A 21500-nucleotide genomic window follows, 5' to 3' on the forward strand; every position below is an offset into this window, starting at 1 on the left:
AACTGTGTTATGGACAAAAGTTGTTACTATTTTCACCATAAATCCACACTATACTAAATTTAGAGTTATTCAACATTTCTATGTCGGACTATGTGCCCTAGAGAAGTCCCTCATCATTCATATCACAGTTTAGACAATATTTAAAGAATTATGGCACAAGAATCACATGTAACAAAGCTGACAGGACAAGAAGAGAGAAACCTGTCTCTACAACTCTACATTTAGTGACGCTAACACAGTTGATATTTCCTCCATGTTTTGCCCCTTGTGCTAACTGCAGAGCTTGAACATGCCACCACCCGGCCTCCATCAGCTCAGATTTCTGCTCCTTTTCTTCACAGTTTGGTCTTTATAACATCTATAGTAAGAAAAGCAGGAAATGTTGGTAACACAGCTGATGAACAGTTAATGCGCCCCATGTACAGACAATCATTCTGATGAAATATTGATGAGGAGGAGCTGAAACTTGACACACTTTCTTCAAGGTTCACACCAAAAAAAGGATGTGACCGCAACTGATTTGGGTCATGTGACTTTGGAGCAAACCATTGCTGATTTATAGTTTTTTTTCAAAGGGTAACATGGTTTGACACAGATTTCCCAGATACACACTAAGTGAAAAATTTTATTGAAACTAATTATTTAAATGGTTTTCAAAGCACCTTTGTCATGTTCTAATGATTATTTTAGACAAATAATGCTGAAAATAATATACACAAACATGTATTATGGTGTTAATTTTGAAGAGCAAACTTGACATTTGAGAAATCACACAGCACAAAAACTGCAAATTCTAACACATGACTTGCATTTTTAGCTAAATAACTGATGGAACCTGTTAACTTTTTGTATAAAATGAAAGTGAAATATCAGCCTAATGACCAACAGGAAAACTGGTCATTGATGAAAGTAACATTTAGTTAAACTCTTAAGTATACCCCATGGACTTGAAATGTACCTCTAATTGAGCAAAATGACACACTTGAAAGAAATACACATGAAAGAACAAGTACTACAAAAATCTACTTAATTACAGTGCTTTGAGTATTTGTAGTCCATTACTTCCACCCCTGTCAGAAGGTCAAGACAGAAAACCTGACAGGAAGTCACTCTGAATCCACACTTTAGAGCACAATTTCTCTTTTAATGGCTGAGCTCTGAAACTGTGGGGAGTGTATATTTATTTTTTCTAGAATTGAATCTCACTCTTTATACTGAGTGAGATTCATCCTGCTCTCTAACACATGTTAGAGAGCAGGATGAATCTCACTCAGTGTCCAGCTGCAGTAACCACCTGATTACATGTTTGAAAAGGCTCAACCATATGCACTGTACACTTTCAAACCCCACCCTTCAGCTCAACCCACACAGTGAGAATACAGAGTTCACACAGTTTATCTCGGGGTCATGAGACAGGACCATGATGGTACATCACCTGAAGGCTAGCAATACAGTATCTGTCCTCTGTCAGCATGTTCTCTCTGAAACTGTCAAGGGGTACACCAGCAGCTCCATCCAGAGGCTCTGCAGACAGAAAATGTCTCCTGGCCCTGATGTTTGCTGACTCTCTCTTCTTTCAGGGATGGTGGACTGTAGGCTGAAAAGTTTTGGGACCCCAGGTCTAAAAAAAAAAAAAAACAGGTTTAGGCGTTGAGTCAGAGTTATGAGATTTCAACAAAGGTCAGAAAAATGAGTTGGTATCATAAAAAGTCAAGCCAGAAAAAGAGGATAAGCCAAGTCTGTGACTCAAAGAAATAAAAAGTAAGATATGAATCATAGTCATGGATAAAAGTAAGGATGAGGAGGGATGGTCCTTGTCCTCTAGTTTATCTTATCTTATGTTATGGTTTTAACTCCCGTTTTTAAAACTCTAACTTTCACCTCATAATCAAGACTTTCTTAAAATTTCAACCTTTAATTGCACTTTTTTTTGTGAAAAAAAATAAAAATAAAATAATAATAATAATTTTGACTAAGCTTTTGTCATTTTGACCTTTTACACTAGTTATTTGATTTTTTATTATTCAATAATGACCTGCTGTCTTTTATTTTCTACTCTTCATCTCGTGACTGTTACTTTCAATATTTCCACTTAACATTCACAGTTGTGTTGGCGTCAACCCTAGGTTACCATGTTTCTGGTTTTTTTTTTTTTTTGTTACTACCAAAAAAGAGGTCCAATGTTCCTACAACCCACAGATCATCACAATCTTACAAGCAAACATATAATAGGTTGATCAAAAAAGGTTTTTATTTCCTCAAGTTAGATAAACGGTTGCTAGGCGCTACCCGGGTAGCTGCCTGTTGCAGCAGCTCTCTCGTCTTTGTCCGTTTCTTGTAACTTTTTTCGTCTCTTTTTCGTCATCTCCGTATTTGGAGTGGATCATCACTTTGTATGGTTCATTGTCGGTCACGGACACCAAACTTTTTGTGGCTTCGGCGGTATTTTTTACTACTTTTCTCCTGTGTTTGTCTGGAGATCCTACATGTAACCATGGCTGCATTGTTTACATGTGAAATTAGCTTTTAGCAGCCTGTAGCATGTAAATGCTAACTAGTGTAGGGCTTGATGATTTCCCTCGAGCTGAGGAGAAGGAGGTGAGGACGACGTGCTGGTTCTCGGATGTGAGCTGGGAGGTGACGACATGGACCTGTCCTTCCATCCATCGTTGTTGGGAACGTGGGATCTCGCTCCGGGGGATGGATGAGCTAGCTGTGCTAATCCAGCGGCATCGTGCTGTTCACGGACGTGGCTGACGGAGCAGACATCAGACGCCGCGACACATCGGAGGAGCTTCGCCTGCTGTGAGCAGACAGGATCCAGGAGACAGAGACTGAACAGACTGCTGGGGAGGCTCAGTCCTGGACCCTGTGGAGGTGGAGACTGGCTGGGCTGGAGAGTGGTGGACGAGTGGTGGACGGGATGTCGTCATCTAATTTCTTATGGACATTTTTGCACTTTCTATACTCTTTCTTACTTTTGTTTTCTTAAATGCTGCGGTGACTCCTGAATTTCCCCTCGGGGATAAATAAAGTATTTTCTATTCTATTCTCTATTCTCTAAACAAAACTGGCAATTTGGAAATAAACATGTAAGAAATGTGGGAATGTAGGGCTATGGTAACATGGGCTATGGGAACAACAGAGCTATGGAAACAGGGCCGTGGGAACTTAGGGCTGTGGGAACCAACATAGAAATGTAGGAAAATAGGGCTATTGGAACAACAGAGCTATGGAAACAGGGCTGCAGGAAAATAGGCACACTACAGTTCCAACTGACTTGTTCATATGTTCTGCTCCATCTCATCATCCTGTTTTCCCATGTTTCTTAGTCTTTTTTTTTTTCCATTTTACCACTAAGGCCCAATGTTCCCACAGCCTACAGATCATCATGATCACAGTCATTACAAGAAAACATATTAGCTGATCAAAAAGGTTTATAGATACCAAACCCTTGTTTTCATCTCCTTAATTGAGTCAAGCAAAGCCGTAATTTTGGAAATGTCTGCTGTTTTATCTGTTTTATCTCATAATCCAACTGAACATGCTGGAGTTTTTTTTTATTTTGATGAGTTATTGTCTTACATAAACGCCTTTAAAGTAATAGAAAAGAACTAGGTACATAAAGTTATTACAAATGTTAAAGAATACAGTTTCAAGAAAAGTCCTTCTCTTTGATTATTTATTTATTTGTTTTTTGTTCTAGTTTTTCATTCTTTTATTTGCCTCGCTGTTGGCTACTTGTATTTGTCCTTTTTCAAACATGATGCCACGTTGGTCATACTGCATGTACTGTTTGACCACACCCTGAAGCTTTACTCATGCACTGAGGAGAAGGGAAGCTACCTTATACCTTTTTTTTTTTTTTTTTTTTTTACAGTGTACGCCTTTCTTGGCTCTGTGGTGAATTAGAGTGTCTTAGTGTTAGAGGGATTATCCTTACACATTAGTGCATTTTTATTGTGCAGCGTTTTGGTGGAGCTAAGAGAGACACAGCGTAAAGAGTAAAGAGTTTTATTTTGAAGGTGCAGACCGGACGAGTAGCTCTTCTTCGTCTTTGTTCCGTAATCAGGTAAACGGTCCGGCCGACCTGGAGGACCTCAACCGTGTTGTTGAGAGGCTGGCGGTGTCGAGTCCGGCACCTGAGGTTAGTTAGCCCCGGTCTCTGTATTCACACAGAGAAGATTCACCATCTGCTGTGTTTATAACACGAAGACAACAAGTTGGAGAAGTTGGTGTGTCCGTCGACTTGATGATGCTAACAACGGGAGCTAACTTATCTGCGCTCTGACACAAACGGGCTAACGTAAAGCAGGTGAGTGTTTATTTGCTGTCATCAGACCAACCTCACGACAAAGGTTGACCTCTGGCAGTCTTCACCGGAGATTACTAAAGGAGTCTGAGCACCTGAACCAGTCCACCGTGTGGTGAACATGTAAAGAAACGCTTTGTGGAAATGTTCAGGTTAGCGTAGCGTCATAACACAAAGGTTAGCTCGGTTTAAACACACAGGTAGGTTCAGGTGAGCTCCACAGGTCAGCTCCCGGTGGGGAGGGGGTAAAACACAGGGGCTCAGGGTACGGGTCAGAGAGGGTCTCCCAGGGGTTTAAACCACCCAACCTCCTTAATTTTCTAAAAAAAGGAACATAAATCACAGGTTGATGTTTCTGTACCAAACAGATGGAGATAGGTAAACTGCTTTACTTTTTATCATTTGCTATCTATATTATTTCATATATTATATCATTAGCAGTGCTATGGTACAGCTGGACCCCATGAGTGCAGGTTTGTGCCACAGGATTTCCGTCTCCATATGTGTTGGTGGATTTTTGTTTTTGCCTTATGGCTGCTTATACTGCTTTGCAGTTTAGAATAGAATACAATAGAACTTTGTCATTGCAACAAGTGCAACTAAATTTATCAGTGTGTACACTGTATCATCCTTATTATTCCTCAGACCATTCCATTAACTGTAAACAGCTGTGTTATTAGCAGATTTGTGCCATTTTTAGTTTGCTTTTTTAACACCAGACGATGTAAAAAGTTGAATGATGATAATGACGATGTCTACAGACTAAATCAGGAGCCATATTTTCAAAGAAAATACTCCTCACGTTAGTCAGTTTTTACAATTTATTCAGGGGATCTGACATCACGTTACCAGATAGTCCAGGAAAACATTTCCAACCCATCCAACCAGGCTTATACATACAGACTAATGGGAAGGATTTACATTTGGGGAAAAAAATTGAGCCAAAAGTCTTAGAAAAAATATCTCTTGTTGATGATTTTTCTCCTGCCCCTAGTTCTCATGAGATTTTGTGTGTGTGAATCCAGATGTAGCTCTTCTAATTGCTGTGCATTCTTCTGTTGTAACTCAACATGTAGGGGCTTTCCACACCATGACATGCTAACCAACTAATCGAAAGAACACTGAATAGCCAACCGCATTAATAACATTTGAAGGTAATTACTTGAGGATGGACTGTAAGCTTTAGAGAGGGACACACTGTGATGGAGCCGGTGTTTGTTCGCAACATGAAAGTGGCCTTTCTCACTAACTGGGGTGTATCTGTGAAATCTGCTGCTGTTTAGAGCAAAGTGGAACAGCTGTCTCTTATGAACAGTCCCCTCATATCAATTTAAAAATCAAGTTCATGGTTTAATTTACAGACCTCATTTTGAGGGACCAGTAGCTCTCTGTTAGCAGGAGAAGCTCTCTGTGTCCGAGTTAGCTCTGGAAACATATTGGAGGTTGGCCTTGCCTGTCTTATAAATAGTTCTGTTTTCATTAGTTATTCAAGGTTAAAAATGAGGCTTTATGTCAGGTTTAACAAAGACTGACAGTAGGCCCAATATGCTGTTATCGCAATTCGATTCTATTTCAAATTATGGGGTGTCAATGTTATTTAGATTACTATACTTCAATAATTATGATTTTTGCAAATTTTGTTTGCTTTTTTAACCCCAGACCATGTGAAAAAGTTAAATGAGGATAATGTCTACAGACTATATCAGAAGTCATATTTTCCCATAAAATGCACAACACATGAGTCAGAGAGAAACATTTCACCCTCTGCTGAAGAAAAGTGGTAACTTTTTTCCAATCCAGTTTATAAACAAAGACTGAAACGAAGAACTTGAATTTGAAAAAAGATCCAGATTTTGACATTGTCAAAAAAAAATCCTGAATTATCTATTTTCAGTTTTTTCTCCCACCCCTAACTGACAGCTGATGTTCTCATATGATGTTTTCGGGGATCGTAAAATATGTCCAGAGGGAGAGCCAAGAAGAGATTAGACTCTCCAAAGAAAAAAAAATTCTTCCCACCCAGCTCCACTCAGATTCATTCTGAATCCCTCACAGCCTCTACCGGGCAGACTCTGGCTACAGAACGGCTGTCAATGGCTGCGCCTGTGATGGGAGAATTTTGGCTGCAAAACTGTACAATGGTAAAAGGCAGAGCCATGCTGTCCTCTCTATAGACAGTCCACAGTGTTATATGAATGTTGCCTCACACTGGTGTTGATGTGGAGGTTGAAGGAAGGTTTGAAATGTTGTTTTCTTGTGTTTGCAGGTGTGAAGAGTGGAGAAGTTTCATCCTGAAAACTGTAAAACAAGCTTGAACCAAACGCTGACAGTTCTGACCTGAGGCCCCCACAGGCTCCTCACGTGAAGGTGCTGTTTGCTCAGCGAAGCAGCCTTGACAGCTTCAGGGGGCATCAGGTGGAACCAAAGACATGTAGACAAGAAGCTTCACTTCTTAATGCTGCCAATTTCTTCAAGCTACCCCATCTGAACATTTACCTGTTCGCACACACCCAAAGGTTTTTCTATGGCACATAACTCTGCCCCCGCCTTGTGAACAAGAACAACAACTTATCAGCTGAGCTGGCAGAGTGTGCGTGCTTTCCCTGTGAGCTCACATAGCTGCTGGGCCAACTCAAGCAAGAGGAGCTTAAATCAGAGCAGCAGACTCCTTTTGATTCCCCTCCAGGCAGCTAGGTGAAGGAGGATGACAGCTGTGGTGGGCTGGGCGTGGGGGTGGGTCTGCTCCCTGGGGAGCAGCAGGAGTAAAGCTGTGTCTGAGAATACTCCCAAGGTAACAGCTGAGGAGCAGAAGCAGGTCAGCCAGGGGAGCAGGGGGTGGGTGTCCTGGGTCTGGGGAGGCTGGAAACGGCAGAGTGACCAGGGCAGTCCAGTGGAGGAGTTCTGGGAGGCTCAGGAGAAGCTGCAGCCCATGGAGATAGAGGTCCTGGGTGCGGGGAAGCAAGGCAAGGATCCAGAGTCCCAGCCGGTTTCCAGATGGTGGAGTAAATACTTCCCCACCTATCCCCTGTCCTGGCCCAGAAGAACAGAACCCAGATGGAGGAAGCGAGCTGGTCGCAGTGGAGATGATGTGGATGAAGACTTTTCAGACTATGGGACCCCTCCTCCATCCCCTACACCGTCTGCCCACATCACGTCTCCTTTCCGGCTCTTTGTCAGCGGCTGGAAGCTGGAAATCCTCCCAGAGCACCATGAGATCTGCTTCAACTTCCTCCGCCACCTCTTTGACTTGTTCGTGGTCGGATTCCTGTGGACCGTGTCCCCCCCAACCAAGCTGATCCTGGAGGTGCTGGGTGTACAGGGGGCTCTGAGGCTGTGGCTTCATGGCATGGCCATGTTCTTTGTGTCCACAGTGGGGATGGCAGGACTACTCTGGCTGGTTCAGGAGTATTTGCCTCAGTTTGCCCTGATCTATGGGATCGTCCAGGGGCTGGTGATCTCTGTGAGCGTGCGGCAGAGCGTCCTCCTGGGCACAGAGGAGGAACAGGAAGGAGACAAGGAAGAGGAGGACAAAGGGACTGAGGACGTGAAAGACAGGGAACAGAAAGACAAGCTGGTGTCTGTGAAGGACAAGGTGAAGACCAGTTAGACTTCAGGTGAGCTCCACCACTCCTCCAGGGTCATGATGAGGTAACACCTTTCACGGGTGGGCGGGGTTTATTCTCAGCTTTGTGACTTCCTCAGAGAGACACACAGATAGGCTTAGAAACCTGCTGACAGGCAATAGACTGTATAAAACATGGACGTAGTCTCCCCGACGTCACCTGTCTGTTTCTGAAACAGAAAATGAAGCAGATAGGCTATAGCGGCCATATTGGTAGTGGCAGGGGCTTCGCCTACGGCTATAGGACGCCTGTCGGTCACATGACCCTGAGCTGTGCCTCTGATTGGGTGTGCTCGCAATCTAAATATCCTCTGAATAGCCGAATTTGAAAAAAATTCACCCCCCCTCGTGTGTCAGTGTGTGCCGATAGTAAAATTAGTGACTCAGACAGGAGACGTTTTTTTTTAACCAGGCTGTAAATAGGTTAATTTCTGCTTTGAAAACTGTGTTTTTTGGCTTGGTGTGTTTGTGACTTCCAGTACTTCTGGAGCCGGGCACTCAAGAAACAGCAGATTTTAGCACTTCAGCATTGTCTCATATTCTTAGACCAGAGGTTGCTGCTTGATCTGCATCAGCTGCTTGCCAATGAGACGCACATGCTGAGCCCCTCTATCCAAAATCGCTCACTCACAGACTGTCACAAACGGACGTCTGGCTCGCAGCAGTCTCTTAGAGCAGCGTTTCCCAATCCTGGTCCTGGGGCCCCCCTGCCCTGCATGTTTTAGATGTTACCCCACTCCAGCACACCTGATTCAAATGAATGGCTTGTTATCAGGCTTGAGCAGAGCTTGATGACGAGCTGATAATTTGAATCAGGTGTACTGGAGTTGGGAACATAAAAAGCATGCAGGGCAGGGGGGCCCCAGGACCAGGGTTGGGAAACGCTGTCTTAGAGCATGGTCACAATGACCAACTGCACATTTTCCTGCACTCTTCAAAGTCCATTTTGTTTGACCAGTGTGATCACAAGACTCACTTTTTCTCTTTGGCACTTCAGGAGAGGTGGACTTCAGCGCGGTCTACTTCATACACGCGCACAAACGCGGATACTCCATATGATCAATGACATACGATCACTGCGACCGCTTCTCTCAACAGTCATTTTAAACAAGAGCGGGGGTGTCAGAGGGCTGTGTCGCACCTAAACGACTTCATATGAGCCTAAAAGTCACTGAAGTTGTAGCAGTGTTCTCTGCGCCTCATTGTGCAGGCGGGTAGAGTATGGCACGGCTTGGATGGTCAGTGTGACTGAGCAGGAGACTGCGTATGAATGAAAAGTGGAGGAGGATCGATATTTTAACATCTCAAAAAGAGTCAAACAAAGTTTTTTTGTAGCTCTAAACACATTAACAGTGTGTTACACTCTTTCTGTCCCTCCTACAATGTTATTCCTCTCTTTCAGAGTCCACGACCGTTCCATGCAAATGACTTGTTATGCTAATTAGGTAATTACGTAATTTAGTGACGTTTTAAACCTCTAAAACACAGCGCTGTTGAGTGAAGGAGATGAAAAACAAAATCATAAGAGCTAACGGAGCAGTTGTTAAGTTAAGCTGCCAGGTCAATGAAGGATACAGTGTCAAGTAGCGCTGAAGCCTAATACAGCAGGGAAAATCATTTTAGTCTGAACACTGCAAAGACCCAAATCTTTCAAGAATGTCTTATTCCTAGATAAAATTTCTAATATCTCGTCAGATTGCATTTGACTTCAAATCTATCACCCAAAGTCACTTGTTTTTACACTTGCTTGAAACAAAATTTCATTTGAAAAATAACTGCTCGTTAAACAAAAAGGTGTTTTATCCGAATACTCGATTAATCGGTGGAATTTCCAGTAGAATACTCGAATACTAAAATGTTGTATAGCTGCAGCCCTAGTTCACAGACAAACAAACATTCAGACAGATAAACTCTCCCAAAAACATAACCTCCTTGGTGGAGCTAATAATGATCCTGTAATAAAAGACAGCAGGCCATGCTCCTTTGAATACCTGGGTCCTCATAATGAAGCTAGTGTGAATGCAGGCTCTCTGTGGACTCCTCATTTATTCTGAGGGCTTGCTATTTTTACCCAGCTACATAATCTGAGCTCCTTATCCTCCCTCTCTACCAGGGCTTGACATGAACTTTTTTGCTCACCAGCCACCGTCTAGTTGTTTCCCAGAGTTACTTGCAACTCAGCATTTTCACTAGCCACAATTTTGTTGTTGGATAATTATGTTTAATATGGTTAAAGCAGATGATGACATGCTGAAGTTTACTTGAAATATATTTACAAAATTTAAAATGCAAATGACCCCTGAGCACACTCAAATCAATACATAGATGTTTAAAGCCACAGGTTATAATCATATATATAGTTTTGAAACGTTTGTGTGGAAGGTTGTGCTCAGTCCATTGAGACAAAGTAATAAAAAGAGGAGTTTATTATTGTGTTTAATGAAGTGAAGGTCGAAGATTAATTGAAAAGATAAAACTAAACTGAAACCAAACTAGCAAGAAACACTGTCTGCTTAAATATTTATTTCCAACAGTCATTTTTCAATAATAAAGGATATAAACAACATATATAAGTCACACTGGACTATAAGTTCCATTTATTTAGAATGATTTGGTTTATTTAGAGGATTACCAGAGTGAATTTTATACGTGTAACTTTGATGAGTTTTTGTAGGATTAAATAATGTTCCTACAGCTCCTTATGTCTGTGAGCAGTTTCTCTTCTCTTCGTGCACTCCTCTCCTCTCTTCCTCCCCTCCACTGCTCTGGGTGAGTGTTGCTGGTGAGATCGGTGCAGTGTGAGCTTAAATAAGCTCCATCCAATAAACGGCGCTAGTTTGTGACTTAAATCCCGGGATCTGTTTACAATGACGAGCAAAAAAGATGCAAGTGAACTTAATATCAGGCGCTAAATGCTGGAAGCTGGCAAATTCAAACCATTCCTAGCTTTTGTTTCATCAAAAAATGTTACCTGAAGTTTGTATGCTAAAAACATTCAGAGACACTCAGTGATCACGCTCTTTTTTCACTCTGATAAACTACAGAAAAATATCCATAGTGGTATCGATAAAGACCCAAATCAATAGGGAGTATCAATAAGGGTTTCAGAATTAATACAAATTAACAATCCCCATCCCTGGTCCCGTCTAGATCTTTGCCTGTGGTACTTCATGTCAGACGCTCGCTCGTGGCAGTGAACGACAGAAACTGAATGACACTGTAGAGTCTTTAGTGAACTCTGTATGTCTCTCCACAGGCGCCGGGGCTCTGCCACCTCCTCAGCGGGACACCAACACCTGAACACCCCACCTGTGTGAGAGCTGCAAGCTGCAACGTCACACATCAGAGACACTACCCTGCAGCTGGACTCCGTTCATATCACCTTGGTTACCTAAAAGGTGGATGTGGAACCAGGCCGGGCTGATGAATGTTAGACAGAGATCATGTTATGCAGTATTTAAGGGTTCTCTCTGTGGCACTTGATCTGGTTTCTGTGGTCGTCCTCTTTCTGTTGGACTCTGTCTTCTCCCTGAATCACAGTCAGTCACCTGCGGCCTTTGGTTCAGTGTGAGGGCAAAGAAACAACACACTGTCAACACCATCCCAAAACAGCCAGATACACAGCTGAAATACACAGAATCACCAGCAGATGGACAAACCCTGGCTCTAAATGTTTGATTAAGGGGAATGAGCGCCCTCTGCAGGTACACTCTCTGCAGTATACCCCTACCTGAACACGGTTCACACTAATGGAAGCTGGGGGCAGTTTGAGGGTTCCTCCTGATGTTCATATGGAGTGTGTTCAGGTACCTTAGGCTCTGCAGCTGTGTTCTTATGTTCAGTCTGTTTAAAGGACTGATTGTGAGTCACTTCCCTTTGAAGGCTTACCTGCCTGGAACAGATTATTCCTTACACACTTGATGTTCAACAGAACAGGGCCAAGCCGTGGCTTGTCTACTGCAGAGCAGAGTGAAGGAGAACAGGAAGAAGCCATGACCTGCAGAATGGCACACAACTCTTTTTTTTATTTTACATCACAACTAAAACATGGACAACAGTACAGTCACTCTAAGATCATCATGTACCACAGAGGCCAGCGGCCCCTTTAGATGCTGCTCTGAAAGGCATGTGCCAAGGATCCACTTTCACACACTGCTGGATTCACACATTGCTACTCAAAGCCTTTGTTTGAAACTGGAACATGTTTGAAAAGATAGACTTATCCTGCACCTGAATATAGTTTGCAGCATCCATCTTAAATTCTATGTTTGGAGGTGAAGATGCACAGCTTTCTCTCACTCCCTGATGCAAGAACACTGAAACAGATGCAAAAAAGTGGAATCAGATGGCAGACAGCAGGAATAATGAGCCTGAAACCACCCATGTGATTTACATGAGCAGTACATGCAAAAACAACGAAGTCTCACAAACACAGAGTCCAAAACCAATGCAGCAAGAGGAGGCTGTCACTTTAAGCATGCTGCAAACACACACACACACACACACACACACACACACACACACACACACACACACACACACACACACACACACACACACACACGATGCTATCAAAAATAAAAACACACAGCAACAGTCAAAGAAAAATCAACCAGCCTGCAGGAGGTGCCACTCGCAGGAGTGTATGACCAACAGGAAAGAGGACAGCATGTCTTTTTACGTTTCTGCATACATGCTGGTTTAACTGGGACGTTGCAGGCGGGTTACTCCTGTTGGCAGCTGTTAAACTAATTTGAACTTATTCTCCTCCAGGAGACCAGAGATATGACTTTACACAGCAGCAGAAACTGAAGGAAAGCACATCATTGTGTCTGGGGTTTGAGCTAAAATAAAAAGTAGTCCACCTCAGTGTTTGGGAAAACAGAAGTTAGTCTCAGACTGTTTTCCTCACCTACGTCCGAGCACGTCACACCCGTGTGTTGTAGCTGCAGACCCTCAGGATAATCTGACACTGCTTTGAGGAACCAGGAGAGCCGCCCTCTCTGAGATTTAGCTCCATCTGCAATCATTGAACCATGAGTTCTGCCTGCTTCACTCTGACACGACGTAAACACAAAGTTTAAGGAAACTAGAGTTTCATAGAAGAGCGGTGAGAAGAGTGTCTGACTGTGACTAAAGGGGAGAGGCCACAGACGCTGAGTGGACAGGGAGGGGATTATATTTTCTATAAACTGTCACTAATGTCAGAGAAAACTCTTGTTGCATGCTTCAGAAAGAGAAGTTTGACACATCCTGGGTCTTCTCTTTTTTTTTTTCATGTTATTCTAGCGTACTAAACCACATGCAGTTCTGATTTGGGGACTAAGTGTGTGCTTGGAAAGCCCCTCTAACCTGGATGTGGTATGATATCTGGAGATTTCACTCATGGGCACGTCACAGGGGGAGTTCAGGGTCACTTTGTTGAACAGACCGACGTGACTGTACCTTTAAAGGATCCAAAGGCAGATTTATTCAGACTAGGATGCTGGCTTCGGCTGTCCTATTGGTTCAAGCGCCTGTCAATCAAAAGGACAATTCCACTACATCCACAAGAAGCCATCAGAGACCCTGACAGAGCCAGCGTGGGCTGGAGAGTCTTCAGAGTTTGTTTCCAGTTGAACAAGCACCAGTTGCCCTCTGAGGAGCAGATCTCTGCTTGTCATCAAATGTTGATGGATCTGTTTTGTATCCTGATATTTCCACACTGAGCTGGAACACACACTGACCTGTGGGGTACACAGACACACCATTGTCAGTGCTCATGTTGGGAGATTGTAACACCAGCAGCATTTATTCATGTTTCTGTGCCATCATGTTGAGTGTTTGAAACTTTGTAGGGAATGGAAACCACACTCTGATGTGTTTGTACAGGTTTTTACTTCCTTGTTCTGCTTCAGAGTTAAAGGCACAAAATAAAACACTAAACATGAAATTTGTGTTGGGTCACTTCATCACCACCCGAGGAACTTAATGTTGACATCATTTCATCCTGTTTCAGTGTCATTTTCTTTTTGTGTGCACACAGCTGAAGTTTGAGTTCATCAAAGAGATCCTGAAGGGATGATTCCCCGTCCACCTCTCACCATGTAGGTGTGGCCAGACACAAACGGTGATCTTTACCCAGTGTGAAGAAGGCAGAAAGCTTTGGGATGTTTGCTGGAACAGTGAGCCCTGCAGGGCCTCAAGCATAGAAAATATGCACCTGTGGGTGAAAACCATAGAGACCCTTGATTACACCTTTACCTTTTCTTCAGTTTGAGTAGGGAAATGACATCTCTGTGGCTAGCCTACTCAGAAAACCCATCCAAGTCAATGCTAACCCATGAGCCTGATCACTGAACCCTTCTAAGGGCTTCACACTGGTGTATGCCAAAGAAATATCCATACCATATATTTCTGATTGGCACATTTCTGCTATTGTTAAAAAAAGAAAGGTTGAAATAAAGTCATGTACATTTTTCATTAGTGTGAGGAGACATGCAGCACATGGCTGAGGCAGGAAGTGAAGCCAGACTCTCTGCCAGCTGCTGCAGCGTCACTAAATGTTTGGAAGATTAGTTTTTTCTCTCACTAGTTGTTGTCATTACTGATACTTCACAGGTTTAAAATCAAAACATTCAAAATGATTCAACAAAGTCAGTGAAATGTAAAGTTAGTGCTTTTACTCAGGAAACTTGTTGTTGCCATGTTGAGTCTTTAGATTTGGAATTCTGTTTGGTAGAGCTGGAGAGTTTGTCTAGAGAGATGTAGTCCAGCAGAAGATTTTTCCAGTGTGAAGTAGTTATGGTTTTTTTTGATTTCCAGTTCATTAGGATTAGGTCAACAATGTTATGGTTAAAATGTTTAAAGTTTTAACTTTGGATAAATGACAGATAATTAAACAAACCATTGTTCTTGGAAGAATATGTGTTTACTGTGCCCCTCTACAGAAAAGATATGTTAGTTTTACACATTTGGCTATTCGGGAGAATAGGATTGGATCACTGCTTTTTGCAGATGATGTGGTCCTGTTGGCTTCATCAAGCTGTGACCTTCAACTCTCTCTGGAGCGGTTCGCAGCCCAGTGTGAAGCGGCTGGGATGAGAATCAGCACCTCCAAATCTGAGTCCATGGTCCTCAGCCGGAAAAGGGTGGAGTGCCCTCTCCGGGTCGGGGATGAGATCCTGCCCCAAGTGGAGGAGTTTAAGTATCTCGGGGTCTTGTTCACGAGTGAGGGAAGGATGGAGCGAGAGATCGGCAGGCGGATCGGTGCGGCGTCCGCAGTAATGCGGACTCTGCACAGGTCTGTTGTGGCGAAGAGGGAGCTGAGCCGGAAGGCGAAGCTCTCTGTTTACCGGTCGATCTTCGTTCCCACCCTCACCTATGGTCATGAGCTTTGGGTAGTGACCGAAAGAACAAGATCGCGGGTACAAGCGGCCAAAATGAGCTTCCTCCGTAGGGTGGCCGGGCTCTCCCTTAGAGATAGGGTGAGAAGCTCGGCTATCCGGGAGGAGCTCGGAGTAGAGCCGCTACTCCTCCGCGTTGAGAGGAGCCAGATAAGGTGGCTCGGGCATCTGATGAGGATGCCTCCCGGACGCCTCCCTGGTGAGGTGTTCAGGGCACGTCCCACCGGGAGGAGACCCCGGGGCAGACCCAGGACACGCTGGAGAGACTACATCTCTCGGCTGGCCTGGGAACGTCTTGGGATCCCCCCGGAAGAGCTGGCCGAAGTGGCTAGGGAGAGGGAAGTCTGGGCTTCCCTGCTTAGGCTGCTGCCCCCGCGACCCGACCCCAGATAAGCGGAAGAAGATGGATGGATGGATGGACGTTTCGGTCTCAAACCTTCATCAGGCAAACAGTTTAATCAAAGGGGCAGAACGTCTTAAGTAAGAGGTGGCAATCGCACCTGTGGACAATCATAATCATGACATGACATCTGCACCAGTTAAGATGAACATAAATACACAAAGCAACGTACATTACCTTCCTGACTAAGATAGTCATCATGGTGATAGCCTATTTTAAGCCTACAAATAAGGCTAAAAACAGAAACATCCATCACTAACTCTAAAATCTAAATCTAAATCACAAGATATGCCCTTTAGGGGGCATTTAAGGTCCATAAGACAAGAAACATGAGAAACAATACATTAGACTTTAAGCTGACACAGTCCATTGATGATTGTATTTCTTAATTCCCAAAGAGATAAACAATCTAGAGCAGGGGTGGGCAAACTTTTTGATTCATGGGCCACAATGGGTTCTAACATATGACAAAGGGGCCGCACCAGGAGCAGATGAATGGAGTGCTTTGGTAACTATCAGGGTATCATTCGTTCATATCCATTTTAGAATCCAAAATCGGAAAACGGATAACGACCTGTTTTTCAATTTTTCGTTTTCAAATCCAAAATCAGAAAACAAATAACGGTCTATTTTTTGCCGTTTTGATTTTGTTTTGAAATTAAAATTAGAATATGAGAGAATGGAATTATAATGGGATTTTTAATCCGCGCATGGTTTGTTCTTTCGTTATTCTGTTTCAAAACAAAATGAAAAAAATGAAAAAAACGGACTTGTTTTTTTGTTTTTCTGTTTTAAAACCAAAACGGTAACAAAAATATTTAGTTGTCCACTCCTTATTGAACACTCGACATTCTTTGTCCACTTCCCTTTTCTTAGGTTCGTTCATCTTAACAGAAGGGCTGATGGGTAAGAGGGTAAAGTGCAAACGTGGAGTAATAGGCCTACGCTTCACCTCAACAAAGCCAATGTATCTACAGTGCTCCATCTAGTGGGAAAACACCAGAATTGCAGGGAAAATAAAACAATAAAGTTTATTCATTTAATTTTTTCAAATTCGGCGGGCCGGATTAAAAGGTTCAACAGCATGTGGCCCCCGGGCTGTAGTTTGCCCATGCCTGGTCTAGAGTGTGGTACACCCTGATGACATCAATGCATTCAAGTATGCATTTTTTGTATGCATTGATGTCATCAGGTTGTACCACACTCTAGATTGTTTAGATTGTGACTTGCACACGGATGCGCCAAGGCACAGGTTTATGCACAAACCGAGGCCCGCTCACCGGAGAGAGAACATGCCGCTAACAATGATTCCTCCATGGACAGTGACTTCACCTTTGACAGTGACTCGGGCACCCCGCCGGATCAGTTCACTTTTTTACACAACCGCAAGAAACAGGAAAAAAGAGGAAAAAGAAATGCAGACGGGGCAAGCGCGCATCCAAGCACCAGACTCCGGCCGTGGACACGCAGCAACTCTCAGACACGGTAATCAATATTTCCTCTAAAGACTTGACTACTGACCAGGTATCACTGCTATCTAAGGGACTGTCTTTTGTGCCAAACTGTGGACTGTATGTTTTGGATTAAAAGCTGACCTCTTTAAGTGCTTCAGACAAGTGAAATTACGTCACTTTTTCTCCACCAATCAAAACACTGTGACGAACTCTGAATCATCTGCCTTTAGAACAAGAAGCACTTTCTATCCACATACAAATAATGCTTCCATCAACACTTTTTGCAGACTTGTTGAACGGGACATTATGACATTGATTTCAAAACCACGTCCAAGCCCCCCTAATTTATCTAATAATGAAAAAAAACGCTCTAAATGAACTCATAAATGATGCAGACATCGTCATCAAACCTGCTGACAAAGGGGGTGGTATTTGTATCCAGGATACAGACAAATACAAACTCGAAATCCTCTCTCAATTGTCAAATATAAAATTTTACAAAAAACTAAATCAGGATCCTACCATCCCCTTTCAGAAAGAAATATTCACCTATCTTGAAGATACTCGAATGAAGGGATGGATTTCAAAATCTGAGTTTGATTTCCTATGTTGTCAATATCCAGTTCGCCCAGTGGTATATACTTTGGCAAAGATTCATAAATCACTGTCTAGTCCTCCAGGTCGTCAAATAGTTGCACAGACAGACTCCCTCTGGTCTCCTTTATCAAAATTTGTTGACTCATTTACTAAACCATATGTCCAAACGCTACCTGCCTGCATTAAAGGATTCTACAGACTTCATTGAAAAAAAATTCCATTTTAACCGAATTACCTGATAATGCCCTTCTGCCGACCCTTGACATCACAAGTATACAAACATTCCCCACAAGGACGGTTTAGAAGCTTTAGCTTTTTATTTACAACAACGCAGTGACTTGTGCAATCCCCCAAACCAATTGATCCTTGATCTGGCAAATTTTGTAATGACACATAACTATTTTTCTTTTGAAAAAGACTTCTACTTACAAGTCTCGGGCACCAGTATGGGAACTATCTGTGCACCTAACTATGCAAACCTGTTTGTGGGTCTTTTTGAGAGAAAGTTTGTTTTTCACCCCGACAAGAACCATCACCTGTCTAAAGTTGTGAAGTGGTACCGATATATTGATGACATCTTCTGTATTTATAATGGTAACCCTGATGAATTAAAAGATTTTGTCTCACTGTTGAACAGTTTTGATAACAACTTAGAATTCACCTCCAACTTCAGTCATGATCAAGTGAGTTTTTTGGACATGTGGGTTATGAAGGACAAAGACTCGATTATCACCACACTTTACCGGAAAGAGACGGACAAAAATACTCTCCTGTTGGCATCCAGCTTTCACCCAACCCCTCTTAAAAAGGGTCTCCCCATCAACCAGTTTTTCCGTCTGAGGAGATTATGTCATTCTACAGAGGATTTCCAAGAAAAAGCTGTTGACATGAAAAATAGATTTGCACAGTGAGGATACCCCTCATCTTGGATCAATGAAGCAAATGAACTGGCTCTCAAAAAAACACGGTCAGATTTATTGAAAAAGAGTGTGAAAAAGGAAAAAAAATTCTCCGTGACATGTATCACACAGCACTCAACACACTCTGGTACCATCAGATCTGTCTTTAAAAATCATTGGTATTATCATCAGACAGTGAACTCTCATGTGTGTTTAAAGACCCTCCCCTTTTTGTCAACGAAAGAGGGAAAAACATCAAGGATCTTTTGGTCCATGCAACATTTCTCCGTAAGTTCAGATACGCAGTCAAGACTTCAGCCTCTGTCTAATGGGAACTATCTATGTGGCTGCCATGCGCAGTGTAACAACACCCACAAAACTGATCACTTTTCTCACCCTCAGACTGGAAAAAAGTACTTTATCAGTAATATCATCACCTGTGCTTCATGTCATGTCATCTATGTGATTCGCTGCCCCTGTGGCTTGTCCTACATTGGCAAAACAAGCAGGAAATTAAAACAAAGAATCAATGAACATAAAAGTTCTATACGCAGAAATGACCGTGACTATCCGGTGGCTGTGCAATTCAATGATGCACGACATGACATCTCCACTCTGCATTTCATTGGCATTCAATCAATCAATCAATCAATCTTTATTTATATAGCGCCAAATCATAACAAATGTTATTTCAAGACACTTTACAAAAACATTTACAGGTCTAGACCCGTAAATGTTAATCAAATTTTATTAGCAGAAACCCAACATCAAGACAAGATAAGGAGTCTTATCTTATCTTAATCCACCATGAGTACAGGACTTTGCAGCATTTAGCAAGTTACAATGGAGAGGAACAACTTCCCTTTAACGGGCAGAAACCTCGGACAGAACCAGACTCATGTTAGACAGACATCTGTCTCGACTGTGTTGGGGTTAGAGAGAGACAGATAGAGGAGAGAGAGTGGGAGAGAGAGAAGGGGGGGGGGGGGGGGTAGGGATACACACACACGCACACAGACACACACACACACACACACACACACAGAAAGGGAGAGAGAGAGAAACAGACGCAGTCTGAAGTTTGGCGCTGTGGCGACAGTTAAGGTGAAACCAGCAGGCCAACTCCAAAGCTGTAGTAGCTGGACAGGAGCACAGCAGCAGGCCGTCTTCTTCACCGATCCCCAGGAACCTACAAGACAAACTCAGAGCCTCCCAGAGAGGTGTATGGTCAGTAACTATAACAGGACAGTAAGACTAGAAGTTAGACTGACAGAAAAAGAGGGAAACAGGAGCCCTGTGTGTCAGTTCCCCCCAGCAGTCTAAACCTATAGCAGCATGACTAAGAGCTGGTTCAGATCTGATCCAGCTCTAACTGTAAGCTTTATCAAAAAGGAAAGTTTTAAGTCTACTCTTAAAGGTTGAGACTGTGTCTGCTCCCCGGACCTCAACCGGTAAGTTATTCCAAAGAAGAGGAGCCTGATAACTAAAGGCTCGACCTCCCATACTACTTTTAGAGACCCTAGGTACAACGAGCAGACCAGCATGTTGAGAACGCAAAGACCTAGACGGATTATACGGAACAATTAAGTCTTTAAGATACGATGGCCCGATGCCATTAAGCGCTTTGTAAGTCAAAAGAAGAATTTTAAACTCTATCCTAGATTTTATAGGTAACCAGTGTAGAGACGCTAACACCGGAGAGATGTGCTCTCTCCTCCCAGTCCAAGTCAGTACCCGAGCGGCAGCATTCTGAACCAGCTGAAGAGTCCTAATAGACTTATTAGGACAGCCGGATAAAAGAGAGTTACAGTAGTCCAGCCTAGAAGAAACGAAAGCATGGACTAGTTTCTCAGCGTCGCTCCGAGACAAGATGTGTCTAATTCTCTTGATATTGCGAAGATGAAAAAATGCCGTCCTTGAGACCTGTTGGATGTGAGAGTTAAAGGACAGGTCCTGATCCAAAAGAACTCCCAGGTTCCTGACAGTGGTGCTGGAAGCCAAGCTGATGTCGTCAGAGGTGGCAATGTTGTTCAAGAAAGCTTCTCTGAGATGTTTAGGTCCAAGAACAATGACTTCAGTCTTCTCTGAGTTCAGCAGTAAGAAGTTTCTGCTCATCCAGGACCTTACGTCTCTGAGGCATGCTTCAAGTTTAGATAAGCGGTTGGTTTCTTCAGGCTTCATTGACAAGTAAAGCTGAGCGTCATCTGCATAGCAGTGAAAGTTTATGGAGTGTTTCCTCAATATAGTGCCGAGAGGAAGCATATACAAGATGAAAAGAATCGGTCCGAGCACTGAACCTTGAGGAACTCCATATTGCACCCTGGTGTGAGAAGAAGAGACGTTGTTCACATGAACAAACTGATGTCGATCCGAAAGATACGATCAAAGCCAGGCTAAAGCGGTTCCTGAGATACCAAGAAGACTCTCTAATCTCCGCAGAAGAATGCAATGATCAATAGTGTCGAAAGCGGCACTAAGATCAAGCAAGACAAGCACAGAAAGAAGACCACTGTCCGAAGCCAAAAGTAGATCGTTGGTTACTTTCAGCAGCGCAGTCTCAGTGCTGTGGTGAGCTCTGAACCCAGACTGAAAGACCTCAAAAAGACTGTTGCTATGAAGAAAACCACAGAGCTGACTCGCAACAACTTTCTCCAAGATCTTAGAAACGAAAGAGAGGTTAGATATCAGTCTGTAGTTGACCAAAGAGCCTGAATCAAGTGTAGGCTTTTTAAGAAGAGGCTTAATAACAGCAGCTTTAAAAAGTTGGGGCACGTAGCCCGACAGTAAAGACGCATTAATCATCCTTAGTAAAGAAGATCCGACCAAGGGAA

The 21500-nt window shown here is 43.1% G+C and overlaps 1 protein-coding gene across 1 annotated transcript; it reads left to right on the plus strand.

Moving 5' to 3' along the window:
* The first annotated feature begins 4043 nt into the window (after nt 1–4043).
* Nucleotides 4044–12498, plus strand: cunh6orf47 (chromosome unknown C6orf47 homolog). The gene is made up of 3 exons (XM_074687323.1): nt 4044–4315; nt 6579–7926; nt 11191–12498. Exon 2 carries the CDS (start codon nt 7017–7019, stop codon nt 7917–7919), a length of 903 nt encoding a protein of 300 aa, XP_074543424.1. The 5' UTR covers nt 4044–4315; nt 6579–7016; the 3' UTR covers nt 7920–7926; nt 11191–12498.
* The last annotated feature ends 9002 nt before the right edge of the window (nt 12499–21500 follow it).

This window comes from Halichoeres trimaculatus, unplaced genomic scaffold, assembly GCF_033239565.1.
Source record: "Halichoeres trimaculatus isolate MK-OKI-2021-1 unplaced genomic scaffold, fHalTri1.1 fHalTri1_scaffold_14, whole genome shotgun sequence".
NCBI classification, from domain to species: Eukaryota; Metazoa; Chordata; class Actinopteri; order Labriformes; family Labridae; genus Halichoeres; species Halichoeres trimaculatus.

Coding starts and splice junctions, on each gene's coding strand:
- cunh6orf47 (XM_074687323.1), top strand. CDS start 7,017: ATGACAGCTGTGGTGGGCTGGGCGTGGGGGTGGGTCTGCTCCCTGGGG.